At 43.3% G+C, this 24105-nt stretch overlaps 1 protein-coding gene across 3 annotated transcripts in view; it reads left to right on the forward strand.

Moving 5' to 3' along the window:
* The window catches only part of KLHL6 (kelch like family member 6), a 181617-nt gene that overhangs the window by 114790 nt on the left and 42722 nt on the right, over positions 1 to 24105 (forward strand). For all 3 annotated transcript variants that reach the window (XM_077291093.1, XM_077291094.1, XM_077291092.1), the window contains one exon: positions 6114 to 6279. In XM_077291093.1, coding sequence (XP_077147208.1) covers positions 6118 to 6279 — 162 coding nt within the window. In that variant the 5' untranslated portion in view covers positions 6114 to 6117. The remainder of the gene's footprint in view (positions 1 to 6113; positions 6280 to 24105) is intronic.

Raw genomic sequence — 24105 nt, forward strand, 5'->3', positions numbered from 1 at the left:
CTGAGGACCATAGGTCTATAGCAAACTTTGAGCCTGTGTTACTTCATTACTAAAAGCTTTCTGGTACTACGTCAGGGCAGCAAAATATGATATTTGGTATATGAAACCTCTCCAAAAAGCCACCTCATTGAGAAGACTTCTCCATTGAAGACCATTTTTCAGTGCAATATTTGGTGGCCACCCCAAAATATTTTACTGTATATATATTTACCATTAAGAGTTCCCACCAGCTTGGTTTATCCAACCATAACCATTTAGAAACTAATCATTCATCACTAAAGTACAAAACATTCTCCAGTAAATCTAAGAAGGATTTGTGATACAGGTTTATTTTTTAAGAGCTGAATGAGGAACCATCTGTATAGAATAATATGATTTTGGATTTTATTTACATACTCATTATTCTCCTGTTATTTCTATAAACATACTGTATCTAAATATAATAGACTTACATTAAATTAGAGAATAATTTTCCTATGTGCAGTCAGATTAATTGCTGCTAGACATTGTTACCCTAGAATATCTCTGGAAGCAGGATAGCAATTGCAGACAGGATGACAATCTGGGATGTAGAATTACCAGCCATGGACACCAGATGAGACAATACGGACCTGCCAACAACCTAATGTCTTTAGAGCGGCTGGACCCAAGTCGATGACATGGGAAAATAGGCTTTCGATCATCTGTCTGATTAAATAAATTTCCCTGTAAGTTAGCAAAAAATGAAACGTCTACGGCAGCCTCTCCTCCACTGCATCCATATTAATGGAAATGAATCAACCAATTATTTTTTTAGCTAATTAAAACCAGATATATATTTTTTCTGATTGTAGATGTTTTAAATTCTATTTTCTGTACATTATCGGGGTGACCATCTTGCCTGAGCTGCTTTTACCAGCATTCAGAAATATGCATTACAATAGCCACATAGGTCACAGGATATATTGGCTTCTATGAGAGACTGTTGCGGGTATGCTTCTCTGACCTGTGCAGAGGTCATTGTGCAGGGAGGGGAGGAGGTGAGCTCTGTTCAGTTCAGCACCTATTGGTAATAGTGGATCCTGTGATATATATATATATACTGTATATATGTATATATATATATATATATATATATATATATATATAATATCTTCTGGTAGGTGCTCCAATTACTATTGCATAGTGTTCATATAAATAATTAGGGTCTGCCCTTTGCGGCAGATCTCCGCTTGCACTAGTGGATAGGGCACCTTGAGCACATAAGTAAAGGGGTTTACCAGTTGGGAGATCACCTTTAGTAGAGAATATTGATACACACTATATGGAGGAAAGTATTGGCTCACACCTCTTAATCATTAAATTCAGGTTTTACTTTCAGCCCTTTTGTCACATGTATACAGTCATCCACCTAGCCAAACATTCTGCCTTTACAAACCTCCTCCAACATATTAGCACAAAAACTGTGCTGTGCGCTGGTAGCTTCACGAAATGTTTTTATGGCTGAGTAGCTGCAAGCAAGCCTTACACCACCAAGCACAATACCAATTTTTAAATGGAGTGGTACAAATCACTCTGTCACTGTAGCAGTGGAAATGTGTCCTGTGGAGTGATGAATTACACTTCTCTCTTTGTTAGAAGCATGTTACTTACCTGACTGCATTGTGCCAACTGTATAGTTTGGTGGAGGAGGGATGCTGCAATGTGATTGTTTTTCAGGGGTTGGCCTAGGCCCATTATTTCAAGTGAAGAGAAATCTTAATATGCCATATTAATGTCTATGGATGGTCATAAAAGCTCCTGTAGTGGATGTGTAGGTGTCCTGTTACTTATGTCCCTGTAGTATACGTGATCATGGTGAGCATCTTTTATGTTGTCTTGCTCTAAATTCAGAAAGCGCAGTCGCTCAGCAATGTGGTATTATCCACACAATCTACAAACATATGGGACATTTCATTCACCTAGTAACATTCTTATCTCTGCTTAATCCTAATCCCTTTTTTGTCTATTTTTTGCTCCATAGTAACAAGAAGAGGCTAAATAGGAGTGAGCAATCCTGGTATAAATTTACAGTACATTGTTTAGTTAGATCCCACATTATTTCCCATTTGTTGCTGCCAATAGTTTTATATGGAAAGAGAATGGACTGGAATCCTTGGCAGATGTGCAGCAATGTATGATACAAACAAGCTAAATGATCTGGATAATCAAGAGCTGAGAGGTCAGCAAGTCTGATCCGCATGTCTTGTACCACGGTGATAAGGCATTGATGACCATAGACAAAACTGAACCGCTGAGCTATAGAGGCTGGTTATCTAACATCATGCCTATACCCCATCTGTGGTGCATGTGACAAGGGATTGGTCACTTTTTTTCTTAGTTTCATATTGTATATGTTAGAAAAAAAGCTCTGATTCTCAATAAAAGTATTACTGCTACAGGAGGATGCCGTGCTTTATGGAAGTACTATATGCACTGAGAGCCGGGAGGTCCATAATGCAAACCCATAAGAAATCTGCACATAGCTGTCCTTGGTCCGTGCATACATACATGCCAATAAGTTATAACTTAAAGGAGTTGCTAACTACCTGCCTATTATTCCTGCTACCGCACATCTCTGCCAAATCAGAGCATTCGCAGGCAGCTCTTGCCGGCGATTCTTCAGCTTCTGCTGACGTCATGTTGACAGATCAGCTGCTACTCTTCCGCTCTGCCCTGTTGATGGGGCATGACAACCGGTGTCATGCTGATTGACAGCTAGCTCCCCGCTGTCTAACTGTGGGAAGCCGATAATCAATTAGCATGGCATTTGGCATCCTTGTTTACAGATCAGCCCAGAAGAGGAAGAGCTGCTCTGTCGACGTGAAGCAGCAGAATCGCTAGCAGGAGTGGTCCGTGATCACTCTGAGCTGGTGCAGGGTAGAACTGGCAGGTACTTAGCAACTACCTGCCTGTTAGTTTGTGATAACAGAAATCCCACATGCCTGTTAGTTTTTAGGCTTATTGCAAAAAAAATAAACTAATCTTAGATAACCCCTGTAAAATTAAAAGTAATTAAAATCTTTCAATATGATAACAAAACATATTAACAATAATAAAAACAATGTTAAAGAAAATTAAACACTTTTTTTTCCTAAAGAGAACCTGTCACCCCCAAAATCGAAGATGAGCTAGGCCCACCAGCATCAGGGGCTTATCTACAGAATTCTGTAATGCTGTAGATAAACCCCGATGTATCCTGAAAGATGAGAAAAAGAGGTTAGATTATACTCACCTGGGTGGGCGGTCCATCCGATGGGCGTCGCGGTCCGGGGCCTCCTATCTTCATAGGATGACGTCCTCTTCTTGTCTTCACGTTGCGGCTCCGGCGCAGGCATACTTTGTCTGCCCTGTTGAGGGCAGAGCAAAGTACTGCAGTGCGCAGGCGCCGGGTCTCTCTGACCTTTTCCAGCACCTGCGCACTGCAGTACTTTGCGCTGCCCTCAACAGGACAGACAAAGTACACCTGCGCCAGAGCCGCAGCGTGAATACAAGAAGAGGACGTCATCGTAAGAAGATGGGAGGCCCCGGACCGGACCGCGATGCCCATCGGACCGGACTGCAGCGGAACTGCCCCTGGGTGAGTATAATCTAACCTCTTTTTCTCATCTTTCAGGATACATTGAGGGCTTATCTACAGCATTCCAGAATGCTGTAGATAAGCCCCTGATGCTGGTGGGCTTAGCTCATCCTCGATTTTGGGGGTGACAGGTTCCCTTTAAAATACGGTACATAAATTATTAATTATAAAGTCAATTATATAGATAGATTTGATTTTTCCATAAGTTTAATAACCTGTACAAATTTGATCTGTGAGTAGTCAAATTGATGATTTATTTTTGTGCGTTTACTCCATTTATCCACAGCCCACAAAACCCAACCATTGTGTGGGATAGCTGTTTTGTTGACATCTTAAACTCATGAAGCCAACTCCTCTTATGCCGACAGAATTGAGCCCTTGTACAAAAACAACATATGTGCCCTTTTCAGTCCAATAGCTCATCATAATGCACAATTGCACCTGCTTTGGGGGTAGTAGTGGGCCCCCTCATACAGTACAGACCAAAAGTTTGGACACACCTTCTCATTTAAAGGTTTTTCTGTATTTTCATGACTATGTAAATTGTAAATTCACACTGGAGGCATCAAAACTGTGAATTAACACATGTGGAATTATATACTTAACTAAAAAGTGTGAAACAACTGAAATTATGTCTTATATTCTAGGTTCTTCAAAGTAGCCACCTTTTGCTTTGATGACTGCTTTGCACACTCTTGGCATTCTCTTGATGAGCTTCAAGAAGTAGTCACCGGAAATGGTTTTCACTTCACAGGTGTGCCCTGTCAGGTTTAATAAGTGGGATTTCTTGCCTTATAAATGGGTTTGGGACCATGAGTTGTGTTGAGCAGAAGTCTGGTGGATACCCAGCTGATTGTCCTACTGAATAGACTGTTAGAATTTGTATTATGGCAAGAAAAAAGCAGCTAAGTAAAGAACAACGAGTGGCCATCATTACTTAAAGAAATGAAGGCCAGTCAGTCTGAAAAATTGGGAAAACTTTGAAAGTGTCCCAAAGTGCAGTTGCAAAAACCATCAAGCGATACAAAGAAACTGGCTCACATGAGGACCGCCCCAGGAAAGGAAGACCAAGAGTCACCTCTGCTTCTGAGGATAAGTTTATCCGAGTCGCCAGCCGCAGAAATCGCAGGTTAACAGCAGCTCAGATTAGAGACCAGGTCAATGCCACATAGAGTTCTAGCAGCAGACACGTCTCTACAACAACTGTTAAGAGGAGACTTTGTGCAGCAGGCCTTCATGGTAAAATAGCTGCTAGGAAACCACTGCTAAGGACAGGCAACAAGCAGAAGAGACTTGTTTGTGCTAAAGAACACAAGGAATGGACATTAGACCAGTGGAATTCTGTGCTTTGTTCTGATGAGTCCAAATTTGAGCAAATTTGTGCAACACAGAAAAGGTGAATGGATGGACTCTACATGCCTGGTTCCCACCGTGAAGCATGGAGGAGGAGGTGTGATGGAGTGGGGATGCTTTGCTGGTGACACTGTTGGGGATTTATTCAAAATTGAAGGCATACTGAACTAGCATGGCTACCACAGCATCTTGCAGCGGCATGCTATTCCATCCGATTTGCGTTTAGTTAGACCATCATTTATTTTTCAACAGGACAATGACCCCAAACACACCTTTAGGCTGTGTAAGGGCTATTTGACCAAGAAGGAGAGTGATGGGGTGCTACGCCAGATGACCTGGCCTCCACAGTCACCAGACCTGAACCCAATCCAGATGGTTTGGGGTGAGCTGAACCGCAGAGTGAAGGCAAAAGGGCCAACAAGTGCTAAGCCTCTCTGGGAACTCCTTCAAGATTGTTGGAAGACCATTCCCGGTGACTACCTCTTGAAGCTCATCAAGAGAATGCCAAGAGTGTGCAAAGCAGTCATCAAAGCAAAAGGTGGCTACTATGAAGAACCTAGAATATAATACATATTTTCAGTTGTTTCACACTTTTTTGTTAGGTATATAATTCCACATGTGTTAATTCATAGTTTTGATGCCTTCAGTTTGAATGTACAATTTTCATAGTCATGAAAATACAGAGAAATCTTTAAATGAGAAGGTGTGTCCAAACTTTTGGTCTGTACTGTATATTGGGCCCATGTTCGGATGCCCAGATTGCAACAATAGTATATCTTCCCCTGCCATTGCCTAAAGCAGAGAGATCTAGTGTGGCCTCATCTGTTGATTGGGTTCCTACATAGATGGCTAAGCTCATATATTATTACACCATGGAGATACTGTAGATGCCGTGCCATGTGAGAATGTCTCCTACTGTATGACCATGGAATATGCATGCGAATGCCATGTAATACTGCATTTTCCAAGCATCGGCTTCTGCAGGGAAATGTGTGGCGAACACCAGGTGAATACTTTTAAAAAGTTGGATTTGCAACTATTTTCTAATCTCCAGGTCAGATTCCTTAAAAAAAAATAGTTTTAGTGTCATTTTGAGATTTGTATGTTCTCTAACATGCTTTGATGCTGCTTTATCTGACACAGATGTGTATTTCTTCCTTAGAGCCATGTTCTGTAATGATCTCAAAGAAAAGTATGAAGAGAAGATTATAATCCAGGGAGTGGAAGCTGAAACCATGCAGACTATCTTGGATTATACTTACACTAGTAAAGTCGTGATCACTAAGCAGAACGTGCAGAAAATATTAGAGGCTGCCAGTCTTTTTCAGGTAAGTCCACTATAGTCATATGGTGCACACACTGGGCTTTGTGTACAAGCTTGTGCAGGAACAAGTGGTGCCTCCAAATAATGAATGCTGGAACCGAATTGGTTGTTATTGGCTACTTCAATTTTTGTTGAACACTTATTTTTACATATACCATGGGGGAAATAAGTATTTGATCCCTTGTAGCCCATTCCAGCTTTGTGCAGGTCTGTGATCTTGTCCCTGACATCCTTAGAAAGTTCTTTGGTCTTGCCCATGTTGTAGAGGTTAGAATCTGACTGATGAATTGAGTCTGTGGACAGGAGTCTTTTATAAAGGTGACTTTGTAAGACTGTTGTCTTTAATGCAGGTAACGAGTTGATTAGGAGCGTCTAACTGGTCTGTAGGAGCCAGAACTCTTAATGGTTGGTAGGGTATCAAATACTTATTTCTCACTGCAAAATGCAAATAAATTTATATAATTTATACAATGTGATTTTCTGGATATTATTTTTGATATTCTATCTCTCAATGTTAAAAATAACCTACCCTTAAAATTATAGACTATTCATGTCTTTGTCAGTGGGCAAATTTACAAAATCAGCAAGGGATCAAATACTTATTTCCCCCACTGTACATACGTAAATATATGTACAGTCGAGGTGAAAAGCTTTGAGACTGACATAAATTTTGGTAAAGGTACCTTCACACTGAACAACTTAACAACGATAACGATAGCGACCCGTGACGTTGCAGCGTCCTGGATAGCGATATCGTTGTGTTTGACACGCAGCAGCGATCAGGATCCTGCTGTGATATCGTTGGTCGGAGCTAGAAGGCCAGCACCTTATTTCATCGCTGGATCACCCGCTGACATCGCTGAGTCGGCGTGTGTGACGCTGATTCAGCGATGTCTTCACTGGTATCCAGGGTAAACATCGGGTTACTAAGCGCAGGGCCATAAATTGTAAATGTAAAAAAACCCAAACACTACATACTCACATTCCGGTGTCTGTCGCGTCCCCCGGCGTCCGCTTCCCTGCACTGTGTCAGCGCCGGCCGTAAAGCAGAGCACAGTGGTGACGTCACCGCTCTGCTTTACGGCCGGCGCTTACACAGTGCAGGGAAGCGGACGCCGGGGGACGCGACAGACACCGGAATGTGAGTATGTAGTGTTTTTTTTTTTTTACATTTACACTGGTAACCAGGGTAAACATCGGGTTACTAAGGGCGGCCCTGCGCTTAGTAACCCGATGTTTACCCTGGTTACCCGGGGACTTCGGCATCGTTGGTCGCTGGAGAGCTGTCTGTGTGACAGCTCTCCAGCGACCAAACAACGACGAAACAGCGACGCTGCAGCGATCGGCATCGTTGTCTATATCGCTGCAGCGTCGCTTAATGTGACGGTACCCTAAGTTTATGGCTTCAATTTTAAAGTGGCAATTTACATTAACTGTAGATTGTTAGGAAGAGTGGTCAGATTAATTGTAAATTATTGCTAAGTCATTCCTTGCGATGAACACTTCGGTGTTCCCAAAAAAGTCAACTAGTGACGGAACCATCTCATAAAGAGGATTCAACTGCAGGATCAGTCCAGTAGCAGTGCAGATCTTGTCCAGGATTGGCAGCCTGGCTAATCTGTCATCAAGATGGGCAGCAAAAAAGCCACTTCTCTCCAAAAATATCAAGGAAAGTCTGACAAAGATTTGTCAGAGGACTGGGGTAAAGTAATTTTCTCTGATGAAGCCCTCTTCTGAGTATTTGGGACATCTGGAAGATTGATTGTATGGCGAAGTAAAGGTGAATACTACCACATGTTCTGTGTTTTCCCAACAGTAAAGCATCCTGAGACCATTCATGTGTGGGGTGGCTTTTGACAAATCACAGCTATCATCAACCCCCACCTACCATTACCCCAATTGCCTCTGCACCAGGGCAATTGGGAAGACCTGGGCAAAGTGCCAGGAATTGGCACCTCTAATGTGATGCGCCACTTCTAGGGGTGCTGCAGGCTGGTATTTTTAGTCTGTGAAGAGCCCAATAACCAGGGACCTTCCCAGTCTTATAATATAAGCCTACAGCTGTCTGCTTTACCTTTCCTGGTTATTAAAAATAACACTTTTTTAATTATTTATTTAATATCAGAAAGTTTGGCCGACTTTATTCTAATGTGTACTGAGTCCTTAACCCCTTCATGACCCAGGCTATTTTGGCCTTAATGACCTTGCCGTTTTTTGCAATTCTGACCAGTGTCCCTTTATGAGGTAATAACTCAGGAACGCTTCAACGGATCCTAGCAATTCTCAGAATGTTTTTTCGTGACATATTGGGCTTCATGTTAGAGGTAAATTTAGGTCGATAATTTCTGAGTTTATTTGTGGAAAAAAAAGGAAATTTGGCGAAAATTTAGAAAATTTCGCAATTTTCACATTTTTAATTTTTATTCTGTTAAACCAGAGAGTTATGTGACACAAAATAGTTAATAAATAACATTTCCCACATGTCTACTTTACATCAGCACAATTTTGGAAACAAATTTTTTTTTTGCTAGGAAGTTATAAGGGTTAAAATTTGACCAGTGATTTCTCATTTTTACAACAAAATTTACAAAACCATTTTTTTAGGGACCACCTCACATTTGAAGTCATTTTGAGGGTTCTATATGGCTGAAAATACCCAAAAGTTACACCATTCTAAAAACTGCACCCCTCAAGGTGCTCAAAACCACATTTAAGAAGTTTATTAACCCTTCAGGTGTTTCACAGCAGCAGAAGCAACATGGAAGTAAAAAATGAACATTTAACTTTTTAGTCACAAAAATGATCTTTTAGCAACAATTTTTTTATTTTCCCAAGGGTAAAAGGAGAAACTGGACCACGAACGTTGTTGTCCAATTTGTCCTGAGTACGCTGATACCTCATATGTGGAGGTAAACCACTGTTTGGGCGCACGGCAGGGCTCGGAAGGGAAGGAGCGCCATTTGACTTTTTGAATGAAAAATTGGCTCCAATCTTTAGCGGACACCATGTCGCGTTTGGAGAGCCCCCGTGTGCCTAAACATTGGAGCTCCCCCACAAGTGACCCCATTTTGGAAACTAGACCCCCCAAGGAACTTATCTAGATGCATAGTGAGCACTTTAAACCCCCAGGTGCTTCACAAATTGATCCGTAAAAATGAAAAAGTACTTTTTTTTTCCCAAAAAAATTATTTTAGCCTCAATTTTTTCATTTTCACATGGGCAACAGGATAAAATGGATCCTAAAATTTGTTGGACAATTTCTCCTGAGTATACAGATACCTCACATGTGGGGTAAACCACTGTTTGGGCAAATGGTAAGGCTCGGAAGGGAAGGATCGCCATTTGACTTTTTGAATGAAAAATTATCTCCATCGCTAGCGGACACCATGTCACGTTTGGAGAGCCCCTGTGTGCCTAAACATTGGAGCTCCCCCACAAGTGACCCCATTTTGGAAACTAGACCCCCCCAAGGAACTTATCTAGAAGCATAGTGAGCACTTTAAACCTTCAGGTGCTTCACAAATTGATCCGTAAAAATAAAAAAGTACTTTTTTTTCACACAAAATTTCCTTTAGCCTCATTTTTTTCATTTTCACATGGGCAACAGGATAAAATGGATCCTAAAATTTGTTGGGCAATTTCTCCTGAGTACGCCGATACCTCATATGTGGGGGTAAACCACTGTTTGGGTGCACAGCAAGGCTCGGAAGGGGAGGCGCGCCATTTGACTTTTTGAATGGAAAATTAGCTCCAATCGTTAGCGGACACCATGTCGCGTTTGGAGAGCCCATGTGTGCCTAAACATTGGAGCTCCCCTACAAATGACCCCATTTTGGAAACTAGACCCCCCAAGGAACTTATCTAGATGCATAGTGAGCACTTAAAACCCCCAGGTGCTTCACAGAAGTTTACAACGCAGAGCCGTGAAAATAAAAAATAATTTTTTTTCCTCAAAAATGATTTTTGGCCCGGAATTTTTTATTTTCCCAAGGGTAATAGGAGAAATTGGACCCCAAATGTTGTTGTCCAGTTTGTCCTGAGTACGATGATACCCCATATGTGGGGGTAAACCACTGTTTGGGCGCACGGCAGGGCTCGGAAGGGAAGGCACGCCATTTGGCTTTTTGAATGGAAAATTAGCTCCAATCATTAGCGGACACCATGTCGCGTTTGGAGAGCCCCTGTGTGCCTAAAAATTGGAGCTCCCCCACAAGTGACCCCATTTTGGAAACTAGACCTCCCAAGGAACTAAACTAGATGTGTGGTGAGCACTTTGATCCCCCAAGTGCTTCACAGAAGTTTATAACGCAGAGCCATGAAAATAAAAAATAATTTTTCTTTTCTCAAAAATGATTTTTTAGCCCACAATTTTTTATTTTCCCAAGGGTAACAGGAGAAATTGGACCCCAAAAGTTGTTGTCCAGTTTCTCCTGAGTACACTGATACCCCATATGTGGGGGTAAACCACTGTTTTGGCACACGTCGGGGTTCGGAAGGGAAGTAGTGACGTTTTGAAATGCAGACTTTGATGGAATGCTCTGCGGGTGTCAGGTTGCATTTGCAGAGCCCCTGATGTGCCTAAACAGTAGGAACTCCCCACAAGTGACCCCATTTTGGAAACTAGACCCCCAAGGGAACTTATCTAGATGTGTGGTGAGCACTTTAAACCCCCAAGTGCTTCACAGAAGTTTATAACGCAGAGCCGTGAAAATAATAAATGTGTTTCCTTTCCTCAAAAATATTTTTTTAGCCTAGAATTTTTTAATTTTCCCAAGGGTAACAGGAGAAATTTGACCCCAAAAGTTGTTTACCAGTTTCTCCTGAGTATGCTGATACCCCATTTGTGGGGGTAAACCACTGTTTTGGCAGATGCCGGGGCTCGGAAGGGAAGTAGTGACGTTTTGGAATGCAGACTTTGATGGATTGGTCTGCAGGCATCATGTTACGTTTGCAGAGCCCCTGATGTGCCTAAACAGTAGAAACCCCCCACAAGTGACCCCATTTTGGAAACTAGACCCCCCAAGGAACTTATCTAGATGTGTGGTGAGCACGTTCAACCCCCAAGTGCTTCACAGAAGTTTACAACGCAGAGCCGTGAAAATAAAAAATAATTTTTCTTTCCTCAAAAAACATGTTTTAGCAAGCAATTTTTTATTTTCACAAGGGTAACAGGAGAAATTGGACCCCAATATTTGTTGCCCAGTTTGTTGTGAGTACGCTGATATCCCATATGTGGGGGTAAACCACTGTTTGGGCGCACGTCAGGGCTCGGAAGGGAAGTAGTGACATTTGAAATGCAGACTTTGATGGAATGGTCTGCGGGCGTCACGTTGCATTTGCAGAGCCCCTGATGTGCCTAAACAGTAGAAACCCCCCACAAGTGACCCCATTTTGGAAACTAGACCCCCCAAGGAACTAATCTAGATGTGTGGTGAGCACTTTCAATCCCCAAGTGCTTCACAGAAGTTTACAACGCAGAGCCGTGAAAATAAAAAATCATTTTTCTTTCCTCAAAAAAGATGTTTTAGCAAGCAATTTTTTATTTTCACAAGGGTAACAGGAGAATTTGGACCCCAATATTTGTTGCCCAGTTTGTTGTGAGTACGCTGATACCCCATATGTGGGGGTAAACCACTGTTTGGGCACACGTCAGGGCTCGGAAGGGAAGTAGTGACATTTGAAATGCAGACTTTGATGGAATGGTCTGCGGGTGTCAGGTTGCATTTGCAGAGCCCCTGATGTGCCTAATGATGAGCCGTGAAAATAAAAAATAATTGTTCTTTCCTCAAAGAAGATGTTTTAGCAAGCAATTTTTTATTTTTGCAAGGGTAACAGGGGAAATTGGACCCCAACAGTTGTTGCCCAGTTTGTCCTGAGTACGCTGGTACCCCATATGTGGGGGTAAACCACTGTTTGGGTGCACATCGGGGCTTGTAAGGGAGGGAGCACCATTTGACTTTTTGAACGCAAGATTGGCTGGAATCAATGGTGGTGCCATGTTGCGTTTGGAGACCCCTGATGTGCCCAAACAGTGGAAACCCCTCAATTCTAACTTCAACACTAACCCCAACACACCCCTAACCCTAATCCCAACTGTAGCCCTAACCCTAATCACAACCCTAACCCCAACACACCCCTAACCACAACCCTAACCCCAACACACCCGTAACCCTAATCCCAACCCTAAGCCTAATCCTAACCCTAATCCCAACCCTAACCCTAATCCCAACCCTAACCACAACTGTAACCCCAACACACTCCTAACCCTATCCGTAACCCTAACCACAAGCCTAATCTTAACTCTAATTCCAACCCTAACCCTAAGGCTATGTGCCCACGTTGCGGATTCGTGTGAGATTTTTCCGCATGATTTTTGAAAAATCTGCAGGTAAAAGGCACTGCGTTTTACCTGCAGATTTACAGCGGATTTCCAGTGTTTTTTTGTGCGGATTTCACCTGCGGATTCCTATTGAGGAACAGGTGTAAAGCGCTGCGGAATCCGCACAAAGAATTGACATGCTGCGGAAAATACAACGCAGCATTTCCGCACGGAATTTTCCGCACCATGGGCACAGCGGATTTGGTTTTCCATAAGTGTACATGGTACTGTAAACCTGATGGAAAACTGCTACGAATTCGCAGCTTCCAATCCGCTGCGGATCCGCGGCCAATCCGCTGCGGATCTGCGGCCAATCCGCTGCGGATCCGTGGCCAATCCGCTGCGGATCCGCAGCCAAATCCGCACTGTGTGCACATGCCCTAACCCTAACCCTACACCTAACCCTTCCCCTAATTCTAACCCTAGTTCTAACCCTAACCCTAGTGGAAAAAGAAAAAAATATATTTTCTTTTTTTTATTATTGTCCCTACCTATGGGGGTGATAAAGGGGGGGTTATTTACTATTTTTTTTATTTTGATCACTGTGATAGGTTTTATCACAGTGATCAAATTATACCTGGAACGAATCTGCCGGCCGGCAGATTCGGCGGGCGCACTGCGCATGCGCCCGCCATTTTGGAAGATGGCGGCGCCCATGGAGAAGACGGATGGACACCGGGAGCCTCGGTAAGTATAAGGGGGTGGAGATCGGGGCACGGGGGGGCGTCAGAGCACGGGGGGGGTGGCATAGGAGCACGGGGGGAGCGGACAGGAGGACGGGGGAGCGGAGCACAAGACGGAGGGGAGCGGACCACAGATCGGTGGCTTGGGGGGGGCGATCGGTGGGGTGGGGTGGGGGGTCACATCAGTGTTTCCAGCCATGGCCGATGATATTGCAGCATCGGCCATGGCTGGATTGTAATATTTCACCAGTTTTTTAGGTGAAATATTACAAATCGCTCTGATTGGCTGTTGAAAGTGAAACTGCCAATCAGAGTGATCGTAGCCACGGGGGGGTGAAGCCACCCCCCTGGGCTGAAGTACCACTCCCCCTGTCCCTGCAGATCGGGTGAAATTGGAGTTAACCCCTTCACCCGATCTGCAGGGACGCGATCATTCCATGACGCCACATAGGCGTCATGGGTTGGATTGGCACGGGTTTTCATGACGCCTACGTGGCGTCAAAGGTTGGGAAGGGGTTAAAAAACTCTCCTGTAAATGCAAACAAATTAGCATACTTTTAGTCATGGTCATATATAGAGACTTCTGTACCAGATGTCACATTCCTGACCTGCAGGTTATTTAGTGCTATTTTAATACTTTAAAAATGTGAATGGAATACAACACTGGGAATTGCCTTGACGAAGAGCATGGTGGGATCCTGAAACATGTAGATTTATTTTAAATAAAAGGATTGAAAGTAACCTCAGTGAACCTTGACTATTGCTCATTGGATTTAATTCTGCAAATACTATCCCCATTCTTTGTCTCTTTTCTGTACCAGACTGGCTGTTAGACCTGCAGAAACCCTATGTATACACTGGAATAGATGGGTTTATGCACAGACCCTATGAAATGTGAGGTCATGTACTCTGAGCAAACAATTCTAAGAACATCTCTTGTGGGAAAATCACAAATGTTGCAGAGTTTCTGGTTTCTGTATTGCACAACAGAACCGCAGTCTGCTCTCCGGTGTCAAAGAAACTTCAATGCATTGCGAAGTAATATCTTCTTAAATTAAATTCTTTGTGTAAATTCTTTATCACCTATGCATATAATAATACATGTTCATCTCTGGGTTTGTGAGAGAATGGTGCTCTACAGAGCCCTGTGTCAATGGAGCAGAGGTCAAGCATGTGCACCACTGCTCTTTTCATTGTCTACGGGACTGCCAGTGATAGATGAATGCAGAGATTACTTAGGATCAATGGGTGTCCCAGTGTTGTACCCATTAGATAAGTGATAACTTAAAGACGTTGTCTTAAAATTCCGCTGCCTAAATGGGATGTTCAGGACTTGATGGCCTAACTTTAGGACAGGTAATCAATATCTGATTAGCAGAGGTGCAATGTCAGGCACCCCTATGTATCAGCTGTTACTGGTGCAAAGTTCTGGAGCTGCACAGCCCATCTGGTCAAGGGTATAGCAGTTGGGTACTATAAACCTGTCTCCTATTGATTTGACTAAGAGGGCGGATATGCAGTACCCAGCCACAGCCATTTTACAGGTGATGGAGCAGTGCAGCTCCACAACTGGGCATTTTGGGCCATTGCCGCCAACAGAAACAGCTGTCAGGGAAAGGCCATCAAAGTGCATCAATGTAAAAGTCCAGGCCAACCGCTTTAATCCTTTCACGACATTTGCTGTACAGTACTTATACGTTATGGTCGGATAGAGGTTCCCGACTGATAATGTATAGATAGATCATGGCGATCACCGCCGGGAGCTTGGCTTACGTGATAACTGAGCCCTGAATGTTTAACACCCTAAATGCCACGATCGATATTGATTGCAACATTTAGGAGCCTGGGAGAGGGAGGTGGCTCCCTCTCAACCTCCGGGTCTGTCGTATACAGCAAGCCTGTTAGTTCATGCTGAGACCATGGTTTAAGAGTTGCAATGCATTATACCAGCATTCAGGGTGATAAAAGTTAATGTCCCATAGAGTAAAAAAATAAAAATAAATGAATCACAAAATATGGAAAATAGGGAAAAAAATTGTACCCGGTGTAACAGGCCAGATTATACCCCCAGGCCAGACTATACCCGGGGTTAAAGTGGCCTAGGCTAGATTATACCCCGGGTATACTTTGGCCTAGGCCAAACTATACCCCGGGGTATAAAATAGCCTAGGCCAAAGTATACCCCTCCAGGCCAGATTATACCCCCCAGGGTAAGCTGAGGGAAAGCTGCTCATTCTTCTAGGTCACAGCTCCCCCTCCCATCGGGCACTGCTCCTTTTCAAGCTCCTCCACCTCTGGTGACGCCAGGGATCTCCCTTTCTAAGCCCCACCCCCTCCCTATAGTCACATGTGACATGAAATCTTCAGCCCTGCTCGTGCCAGCTCGTTGTCTTGGCGCCTTGGATATGCTTGGAAAAGGGCTTTGTATACCTAGGGGGCACTGACGAGCACTGAGGGGTGGGTGGGGAACCCCTTTACTGGTTGCTATGGGATATAGCATGATCACTCTATCCTAGCAACACCTTGGATACGCTTGGAAAAGGGGTTTATCTATCTTGGGGGCACCATTGCAGCACTGCGGGTGGGTGGGGAAACCTTTTACTGGTTGCTATGGGATTTTACATGATCACTCTATCTTAGCAACGCCTTGAATACGCTTGAAAAAGGGGTTTATCTACCTTGGGGGCACTCTCGCAGCACTTAAGGATAGGTGGTTAACCCCTTAGGTGGTTGCTATGGGATTTTACATGACCACTTTATCCTAGCAACGGCTTGTATACGCTTGGAAAAGGGGTTTATCTACCTTGGGGGCACCCTTGCAGCACTGTGGGGAAGCCGGGGAACCCTTTTACTGGTTGCTATGGGATTTTACATGACCAATTTATCCTAGCAACGCCTTGTATACGCTTGGAAAAGGGGTTAATCTACCTTGGGGGCACCCTCACAGCACTGCGGGGTGGGTGGGGAACCCTTTTACTGGTTGCTATGGGATTTTACATGGCCATTCTATCCTAGCAACGCCTTGGATACGCTTAAAAAATGGGTTTATCTACCATGGGGGCACCCTCGCAGCACTGCGGGGAAGCCGGGGAACCCTTTTACTGAGGAAGGAAACAGCACAAAAATTCAAAAGTTGACTTAGGCCATAGTATACCCCCGGGGGATAAACTTTATACCAGGGGGTATAAAATAGTTTTTATAGTATTTCTCTAGGCCATAATGTTATCACTTCACTGTTTTTCTCACCCTATTGCTTATTTGTTGAAAAGTGTGCAGATCTGAACTGACAGTAGATGGCGCTGTCCTGTCAGTGCATAGTTAATGATAACTTGTTTTGTATGTTCTCTATGACACCTCTCTGCTCTCTATGACACCAAATCTTTTCCAATTTTGACAACCATGGAAGATCAATTGTATGACCAGCTTTTGAGATTCTACACTGCAACAGAACAAAGGTACCCTCAGTATACCTACGATCTACCTCCTGAGAAACGTGCAAATGCCAAGTCCCAGTTTAGACAAACAGCAAAGCCATATCGAGCCCAAGGAGGAATTGTTTATCATAGGGAAAAGGAGGTTCTTACTAAAAGTCGACTGCCAAATATCCTGAAGGCCTGTCATGACAACCCAATATCTGGGGGCCATTTTGGCAGAGATAAAACTTTAGCCAAAATCTCTGACCGGTTTTACTGGAAGGGAATGAAAAATGACGTTCACCAGTATGTGAAAGCCTGTCAAAAATGTTTTGTTATAAATCCCAAAATCACAAAGGAAGCTCCACCACTCAACAGTATGTCAGTGCCTGGAAAAGTATGGAGCTTAGTTGGGATTGATATGATTGGCCCTCTTCAGGAAACATCAAATGGCAACAAATATATAGTTGCTGCCACTGATCATTTCTCCAAATGGACTGAAGCAACAGCTGTCCCAGATAAGAGTGCCAAGTCAGTGGCAAATTTTTTGTACTCCGTTATCTGTCGCCTTGGCTGTATGGAGACTCTGATTAGCGACCAGGGACGAGAGTTTGTAAACTCGATCATTGACAACCTGATGGAACATTTTCAAACAGATCACCGTATTTCATCTGCATACCACCCACAAACAAATGGCCAGCGGGAACGTGATAATCGGACACTTAAAGAAGCTCTTAGTAAGCTTGTCAATGACCAAGGAAACAACTGGGATCAATTCATCCCTGGTGTTCTGTTTGCCTATCACACATCTGTGCATGCTTCAACCAAGGTTACTCCATTTGAGGTCATGTATGGACGGAAGGCCAAGCTTCCCATGGACCTTAATCCCTCAAAAGATGATACGGTGGATCCCATGCCCATTTCAGATCATGCCACCCCTGATGTGCTAAATACACTGTCAAGCATTCTTAAAAAGCTGCACTCAGACGTCAGTACCAACATCCACTCTGCTCAAGAACACCAGAAGTGTGCCTTTGATCGCCGACACAAAAGCAACAAAGAAATCACTGCTGGTACCATAGTTTATATCAAGAATCAGCGCCGTATTCAACGCATAGGTTCAAAGATGGAACCACGCTGGATTGGACCTTATTTAGTTGTGGAATCCTTGACCAAGGGACGAGTAAAACTTAAGAACAACAAAACTGGCAAGATATTAAGCAACACATACCACACCAGCAACCTAAAGATTTACCAGGATAAAGAGGCTTCTCCACCATCCGATGATGATTATTCCAGTGACTCTGCCACACAGAAAAATAAGCAAACTAAGGCTTTCAACCTACTACCAAGTTCAAGAAGGAAGTATCTTAGCACCACTCTTGGCCTTACGTTTAGTAAGGTTGTATACTGTGGATGCAGACGAGACCTTGAACAACCACGGCGTACATATAAAACCAAAGGTGATGGAAACTGCTTCTTCCGGGCCATCAGCTACATCTTGACAGGAACAGAGGACAACCATTCCCTTCTCAGAGATAAAGTCATCCACCATATGAAAACTGACTTGACAAAAAAACTACAGGACTACTTGAACCAAAATGTGAATGAATATGTGAACATCTCTGGAATCTCTCTTGATGGAGTCTGGGCAACTGATGCAGAGATCATGACCACGGCGAATCTGTTGAGTTGCGACATAATAATCTACACAAACGTCGGTGACTCCATGGATTGGTTGACATATCCTGCAAGCTTCAATCTGCAGTCAACAACTGAACATGCACTGTATCTTGAAAATAAGCACGATCATTTCAATGTTGTTATCAGTGTTTAGCTTTAAACGTTAATTTGGTAGCAAGGACATGCTAGACTAAATGTCATAATACACAGAATGACTGTTGGGCGATTTGTTGCCCCAGATAATTGCATTGCATGATAAGTGACTTATAGCTAATGAGAAATTATTGCCCCCCCTCCCACCGCTAGGTGGTGCTGGCTCTGCTTCTACAAGCTCCAACGGCACTAGCCAGGTGCCGCTCTCCTCTATGGCGCCTGGCTGTGACGTCGGCGCATGGAGAGGCAGCGCCACCTAGCGGCAGGAGGGGGACCCCGTCTACCAGGAGACGGGCAGCGGCGGTTAGCGAGGGGGGGTAATCGGGCAGCCCCCCTAAGGTAACTATAAAATGGGGGGGTATTTGTAATGCATATGCATTACAAATACCCCCCTTTACAACTACTTTTGCCATGGGCAAAAGTTTTGTATAGTGGGAGGTACTCTTTAAGAATTGTCAGTTTGGTTTCTCAATAAAATGTTGAAGCATTAAGTAATTCTTGTGTATATCACTCAATGCAAATGATTTCATTGGGGTATAATATGAGCTGAGAGGTATAAATTGGGCTAGGCAACTTTAACCCCAGATTAGTTACATAATCTGGCCTGGAGGGGTATAGTTTGGCCTAGGCTATTTTACACCCCGGGGTATAGTTTGGCCTAGGCCAGTTTATGCCCGGGTATACTCTGGCATAGACCAAATTATACCCGGGGTTAATCTGGGACAGGGTTACTTTGGCCTGTTACACCGAGGAACCCTTTTACTGGTTGCTATGGGATTTTACATGACCACTTTATCCTAGCAATGCCTTGTATATGCTTGGAAAAGGGGTTTATCTACCTTGGGGGCACCCTGCTTGCTATAGGGTTTTACATGGTGTAAGTACCTTAGATTGATCATTTGAAATCGCTTAGCAACCAGGAAAAGAGTTCCCCAGCCTCCATGCAATGCTGCGACAGTGCCCCCAAGGTAGATAAGCCCCTTTTCCAAGCGTATCCAAGGCGTTGCTAGGATAAAGTGGCCATGTAAAATCCCATAGCAACCAGTAAAAGGGTTCCCCGGCTTCCCCGCAGTGCTGTGAGGGTGCCCCCAAGGTAGATAAACCCCTTTTCCAACCGTATCCAGGGCGTTGCTAGGATAAAGTGGCCATGTAAAATCCCATAGCAACCAGTAAAAGGGATCCCCACCCACCCCGCAGTGCTGTGAGGGTGTCCTCCAAGGTAGATTAACCCCTTTTCCAAGCGTATACAAGGCGTTGCTAGGATAAATTGGTCATGTAAAATCCCATAGCAACCAGTAAAAGGGTTCCCCGGCTTCCCCGCAGTGCTGTGAGGGTGCCCCCAAGGTAGATAAACCCCTTTTCCAACCGTATCCAGGGCGTTGCTAGGATAAAGTGGCCATGTAAAATCCCATAGCAACCAGTAAAAGGGATCCCCACCCACCCCGCAGTGCTGTGAGGGTGTCCTCCAAGGTAGATTAACCCCTTTTCCAAGCGTATACAAGGCGTTGCTAGGATAAATTGGTCATGTAAAATCCCATAGCAACCAGTAAAAGGGTTCCCCGGCTTCCCCGCAGTGCTGTGAGGGTGCCCCCAAGGTAGATAAACCCCTTTTCCAACCGTATCCAGGGCGTTGCTAGGATAAAGTGGCCATGTAAAATCCCATAGCAACCAGTAAAAGGGATCCCCACCCACCCCGCAGTGCTGTGAGGGTGTCCTCCAAGGTAGATTAACCCCTTTTCCAAGCGTATACAAGGCGTTGCTAGGATAAATTGGTCATGTAAAATCCCATAGCAACCAGTAAAAGGGTTCCCCGGCTTCCCCGCAGTGCTGTGAGGGTGCCCCCCAAGGTAGATAAACCCCTTTTCCAACCGTATCCAGGGCGTTGCTAGGATAAAGTGGCCATGTAAAATCCCATAGCAACCAGTAAAAGGCTATAGTCTGGCCTGAGGGTATAGTGTGGCCTGTTATAGTTTGGCCTAGGCTGTTTTACATCCTTAGGTATAGTTTGGCCTAGGCCAAAATATACCCAGGGTTAAATGTAGCCTAGGCCACTTTAACCCTGGGGGGTATAATGTGGCCTGGAGGGGTATAGTTTGGCCTAGGCTATTTTACACCCCGGGGTATAGTTTGGCCTAGGCCATTTTATGCCTGGGTATAGTTTGGCCTAGGCCAGTTTATACCCCGGGGTATACTCTGGCCTAGGCCAAATTATACCCGGGGTTAATCTGGGACGGGGTTACTTTGGCCTGTTACACCCAGAAACCAGAAATATGTATTTTTATGTAAAAAAAAATAAAAAATAAACAAAAATTTTCACCTATTTGGTATCGCTGTGTCCGGAACGAACTGATCTATAAAACTGGCATACTAGTTAACCCCTAGTTCATCCTAGTTCACCCCAGTGAACATCGTAAAAAAATAAATTAAAAACAAAGCAAAAAACTATACTTTTCATCATACCGCCGAACTAAAAGCGGAATAAAAAGCAATCAAAAAGACGAATGTAAATAAAAAAGGCATAGTTGACAATGCCATTTTGTCCCGCAGAAAAGAAGCTGCCATACAGCTCCATCAGTTTAAAAATAAAAAATTATAGAATGAAGCGATGTAAAAACGATTCTTTTTTTCTATAAAATAGATTTAATTGTGTAAAAGCAGCAAAACATAAAAAAAATTATATCATTTTGTTATCACTGTAATTGTACTGATCCAAAAAATAAAGCTGCCTTATCAATTTTACCACACGTGGAATGGTATAACAAAACCTTAAAAACAAATCCTGAATTGCTGGCTTTTGTTCATTCTGCCTCCTAAAAATCGGAATAGAAAGTGATCAATAAATGTCATGTGCCTAAAAATGGTACCAATAAAAACAACAGCTCGTCCTGCAAAAAAAAGCCCTACACATGACTCTGTGGACAGAAATATGGAAAAAATATAGCTCTCAAAATAGGGTGATGCAAAAGCTAGTTTTTGAAAAATAGCGTCTTCTAGGGTGTGACAGCAGCCAAACATAAAAACCTGATATAAATCTGAAGTGTTGAAGCGTTCCAGAATTCTTACCTTATAGAGTGACACTGATCAGAATTTTAAAATTTGTCCGCCTGGTCAGAAATTTGAAAACAGGCTCGGGGGTGAAGAGGTTAATCACTTCAGGGCCCCATACAAACTAAAAACAATGTATGCTCATTTCCAGCAGCAATAATGTTGGCACTGTAGTACCCATTGAAGATTGGTATTGTGAGGTAAACGCCACAAACTGCTGAGCTCAGTGATTGGCTGAGTGATGCGCATTGTTCATGTGATGTCACCGCTGCAGCCAAAACATTGATACCAGAGAAGTGGCAAAGGGTGAGTTCCTTGTGTGTTTTGTTATTTTGGGTATTTTACAGCATTTTGATCCCATTTTCCTAAAAGGGTCAAACCCATTAAGATGACGTATATTTAAAAATCTGCAGTGCAAATCCATTTAGGAGCCTATGGATGAGATTTTTCAAAAAGTCATCCACTTTTCTACTCCAAATTTTTCACCCACAAATGCAAATGGAAAATCTATAGCATTTACCCTTGTGTGAATGTAGTCATACTGTTTTCTACCTGTTCCTGCAATAATTCGAACCTCCCACTCCCGTCTCCAAGACTTCTACGAGCTGTTCCAATTCTCTGGAATGCACTACCTAGGACAATGCACATTATTGCTGGAAGTCCTTATATTAGAAAGCATAGCTGACTAAACTTTAGGGTATGTTCCCACGTTCAGTATTAGGCAGCGTTTTGGACGCAGCACATGTCCGCTCCGTCCAAAGCGCTGCCGGCTTTTGAACGCAGGTGATTCTGCAGGTGTTCACTGAACCGTGCGGAATCACCGCGCCCAATACATTGTATGGGAAATTTATCTTGCAGAGACCGAGCGTCTCCGCAAGATAAATTGACATGCTGCGGTCTCGAAAGACGCGCCGCATGTCCGTCTCTGCAGGGATGCCGGAGGCATAGTGGAGATGGGATTTCTTCAAATCCCATCCACTATGCTGTAACATCTGGACGCTGCAGATGTGTGCAGCGTCCAATCCGCAGATTTTACTGACCGTGGGAACATACCCTTAAAGTGCAGTTAAAATAAGCTATGCTGATGCATACAAGCTACATGTATGCATATACAGTATCTTGTACATAGTATAGATATAGGAGGACTGAGCATAGACAAACTTGTAAGGCGGCTTCTTGTCCGTTGTTCAATGTCATATGCCAAAGTAAATGATGATCAGACATGTCAGATTTTGATATGCAGAATCTTTTATTATGTGAGTGTCTGCCGAGGTGCACTGGCTTCTCTTCCTCTAATGAAATAAGTAAGTATATTAAGGTCAAGAAGAGATATCAAAAATAATAAAGATAAATACAAGATAAATACTTTTACTTCTGTATTTTTGATGGAAAACCATGTTATTAAGACAAAACAGAAAAAAGATAAAAAAAGACACTAAAGCTACATTTACACTGAAAGATAACTGTGAACGAGCATTTTTTTTAAATCATTCCATGATTATATATAGATTGTCTCCATGTGTTTGGGCTCTAGTTTTACAACTTTTGACTTAAAGTACAATTCCACGGACCGACCATATAAAAGATGCGCCCTGAGCGACCTGTAGTAGATCTGTAATAGACGCCTGGGCTGCCATAGTTCTTGGTAGTGCGTATCCAGTTCACACAGGAAGATGCACTGCCGAATGAGCGGCGCAAAAAGATCATTTCACTCTATAACTGAGTGTTTTGCTCATTCATTGTGTTATCGGCAGCCTGTTTACACTGCACTATCTTTCAGTGTACATGCAGCTTCACTGTATACAGAAAACCATTACTATAAGTTTTATAGGCTCTTACCATGCCTTTAAAAGCAGATTTACAACATACTGCAGGTGATTAAATAATGAGTAAAAGCCCAATAGTCATGTTCCTTTATTGCCTAATATCCTGTTGGGCTCTAATTTCATATATTTTTCTATTTCTACCAAATTTCTTTGATCATTGCCAAATGTTTAACATTCTGCTACATTTTGAACACATATGAATTCTACTGATTAAAACCCCCCATTAATTGACATATTTTCGGCGTTTTCCTGCGTCACTTCCTGTAGCCGTCCACCCCTGTTATCTGTGTATGTTCACCAAGTGCTTGGTTCACTAAGGACCCCTGCACTACTTCCCTACTTTCTTATCTTCACTTCTTGTGTCATTATGGCAGAGTGGGATAAGCCTAAAAAACAGCTAACATGGATCAATCTACTTACAAACTATCACATCAAATCTGCACAGTCCGCAAAGGACCAATCTACTACAGACTTTCCACAGTGGATAATCAGCAGTAAAATTTGCAACTCCAAAATCCGCACCATTGTTGTCAACAATTGTTGTCAAAATGCTGCTGTTTTCGCCCTTTACTTTACAAATAGTGAAATTTGTGGTGAAAATCCACACTAAAAAATACTCGGAGGACACCCGAGCCTGCTCGGGAAAAC

Source organism: Ranitomeya variabilis, chromosome 2, assembly GCF_051348905.1.
Source record: "Ranitomeya variabilis isolate aRanVar5 chromosome 2, aRanVar5.hap1, whole genome shotgun sequence".
NCBI classification, from domain to species: Eukaryota; Metazoa; Chordata; class Amphibia; order Anura; family Dendrobatidae; genus Ranitomeya; species Ranitomeya variabilis.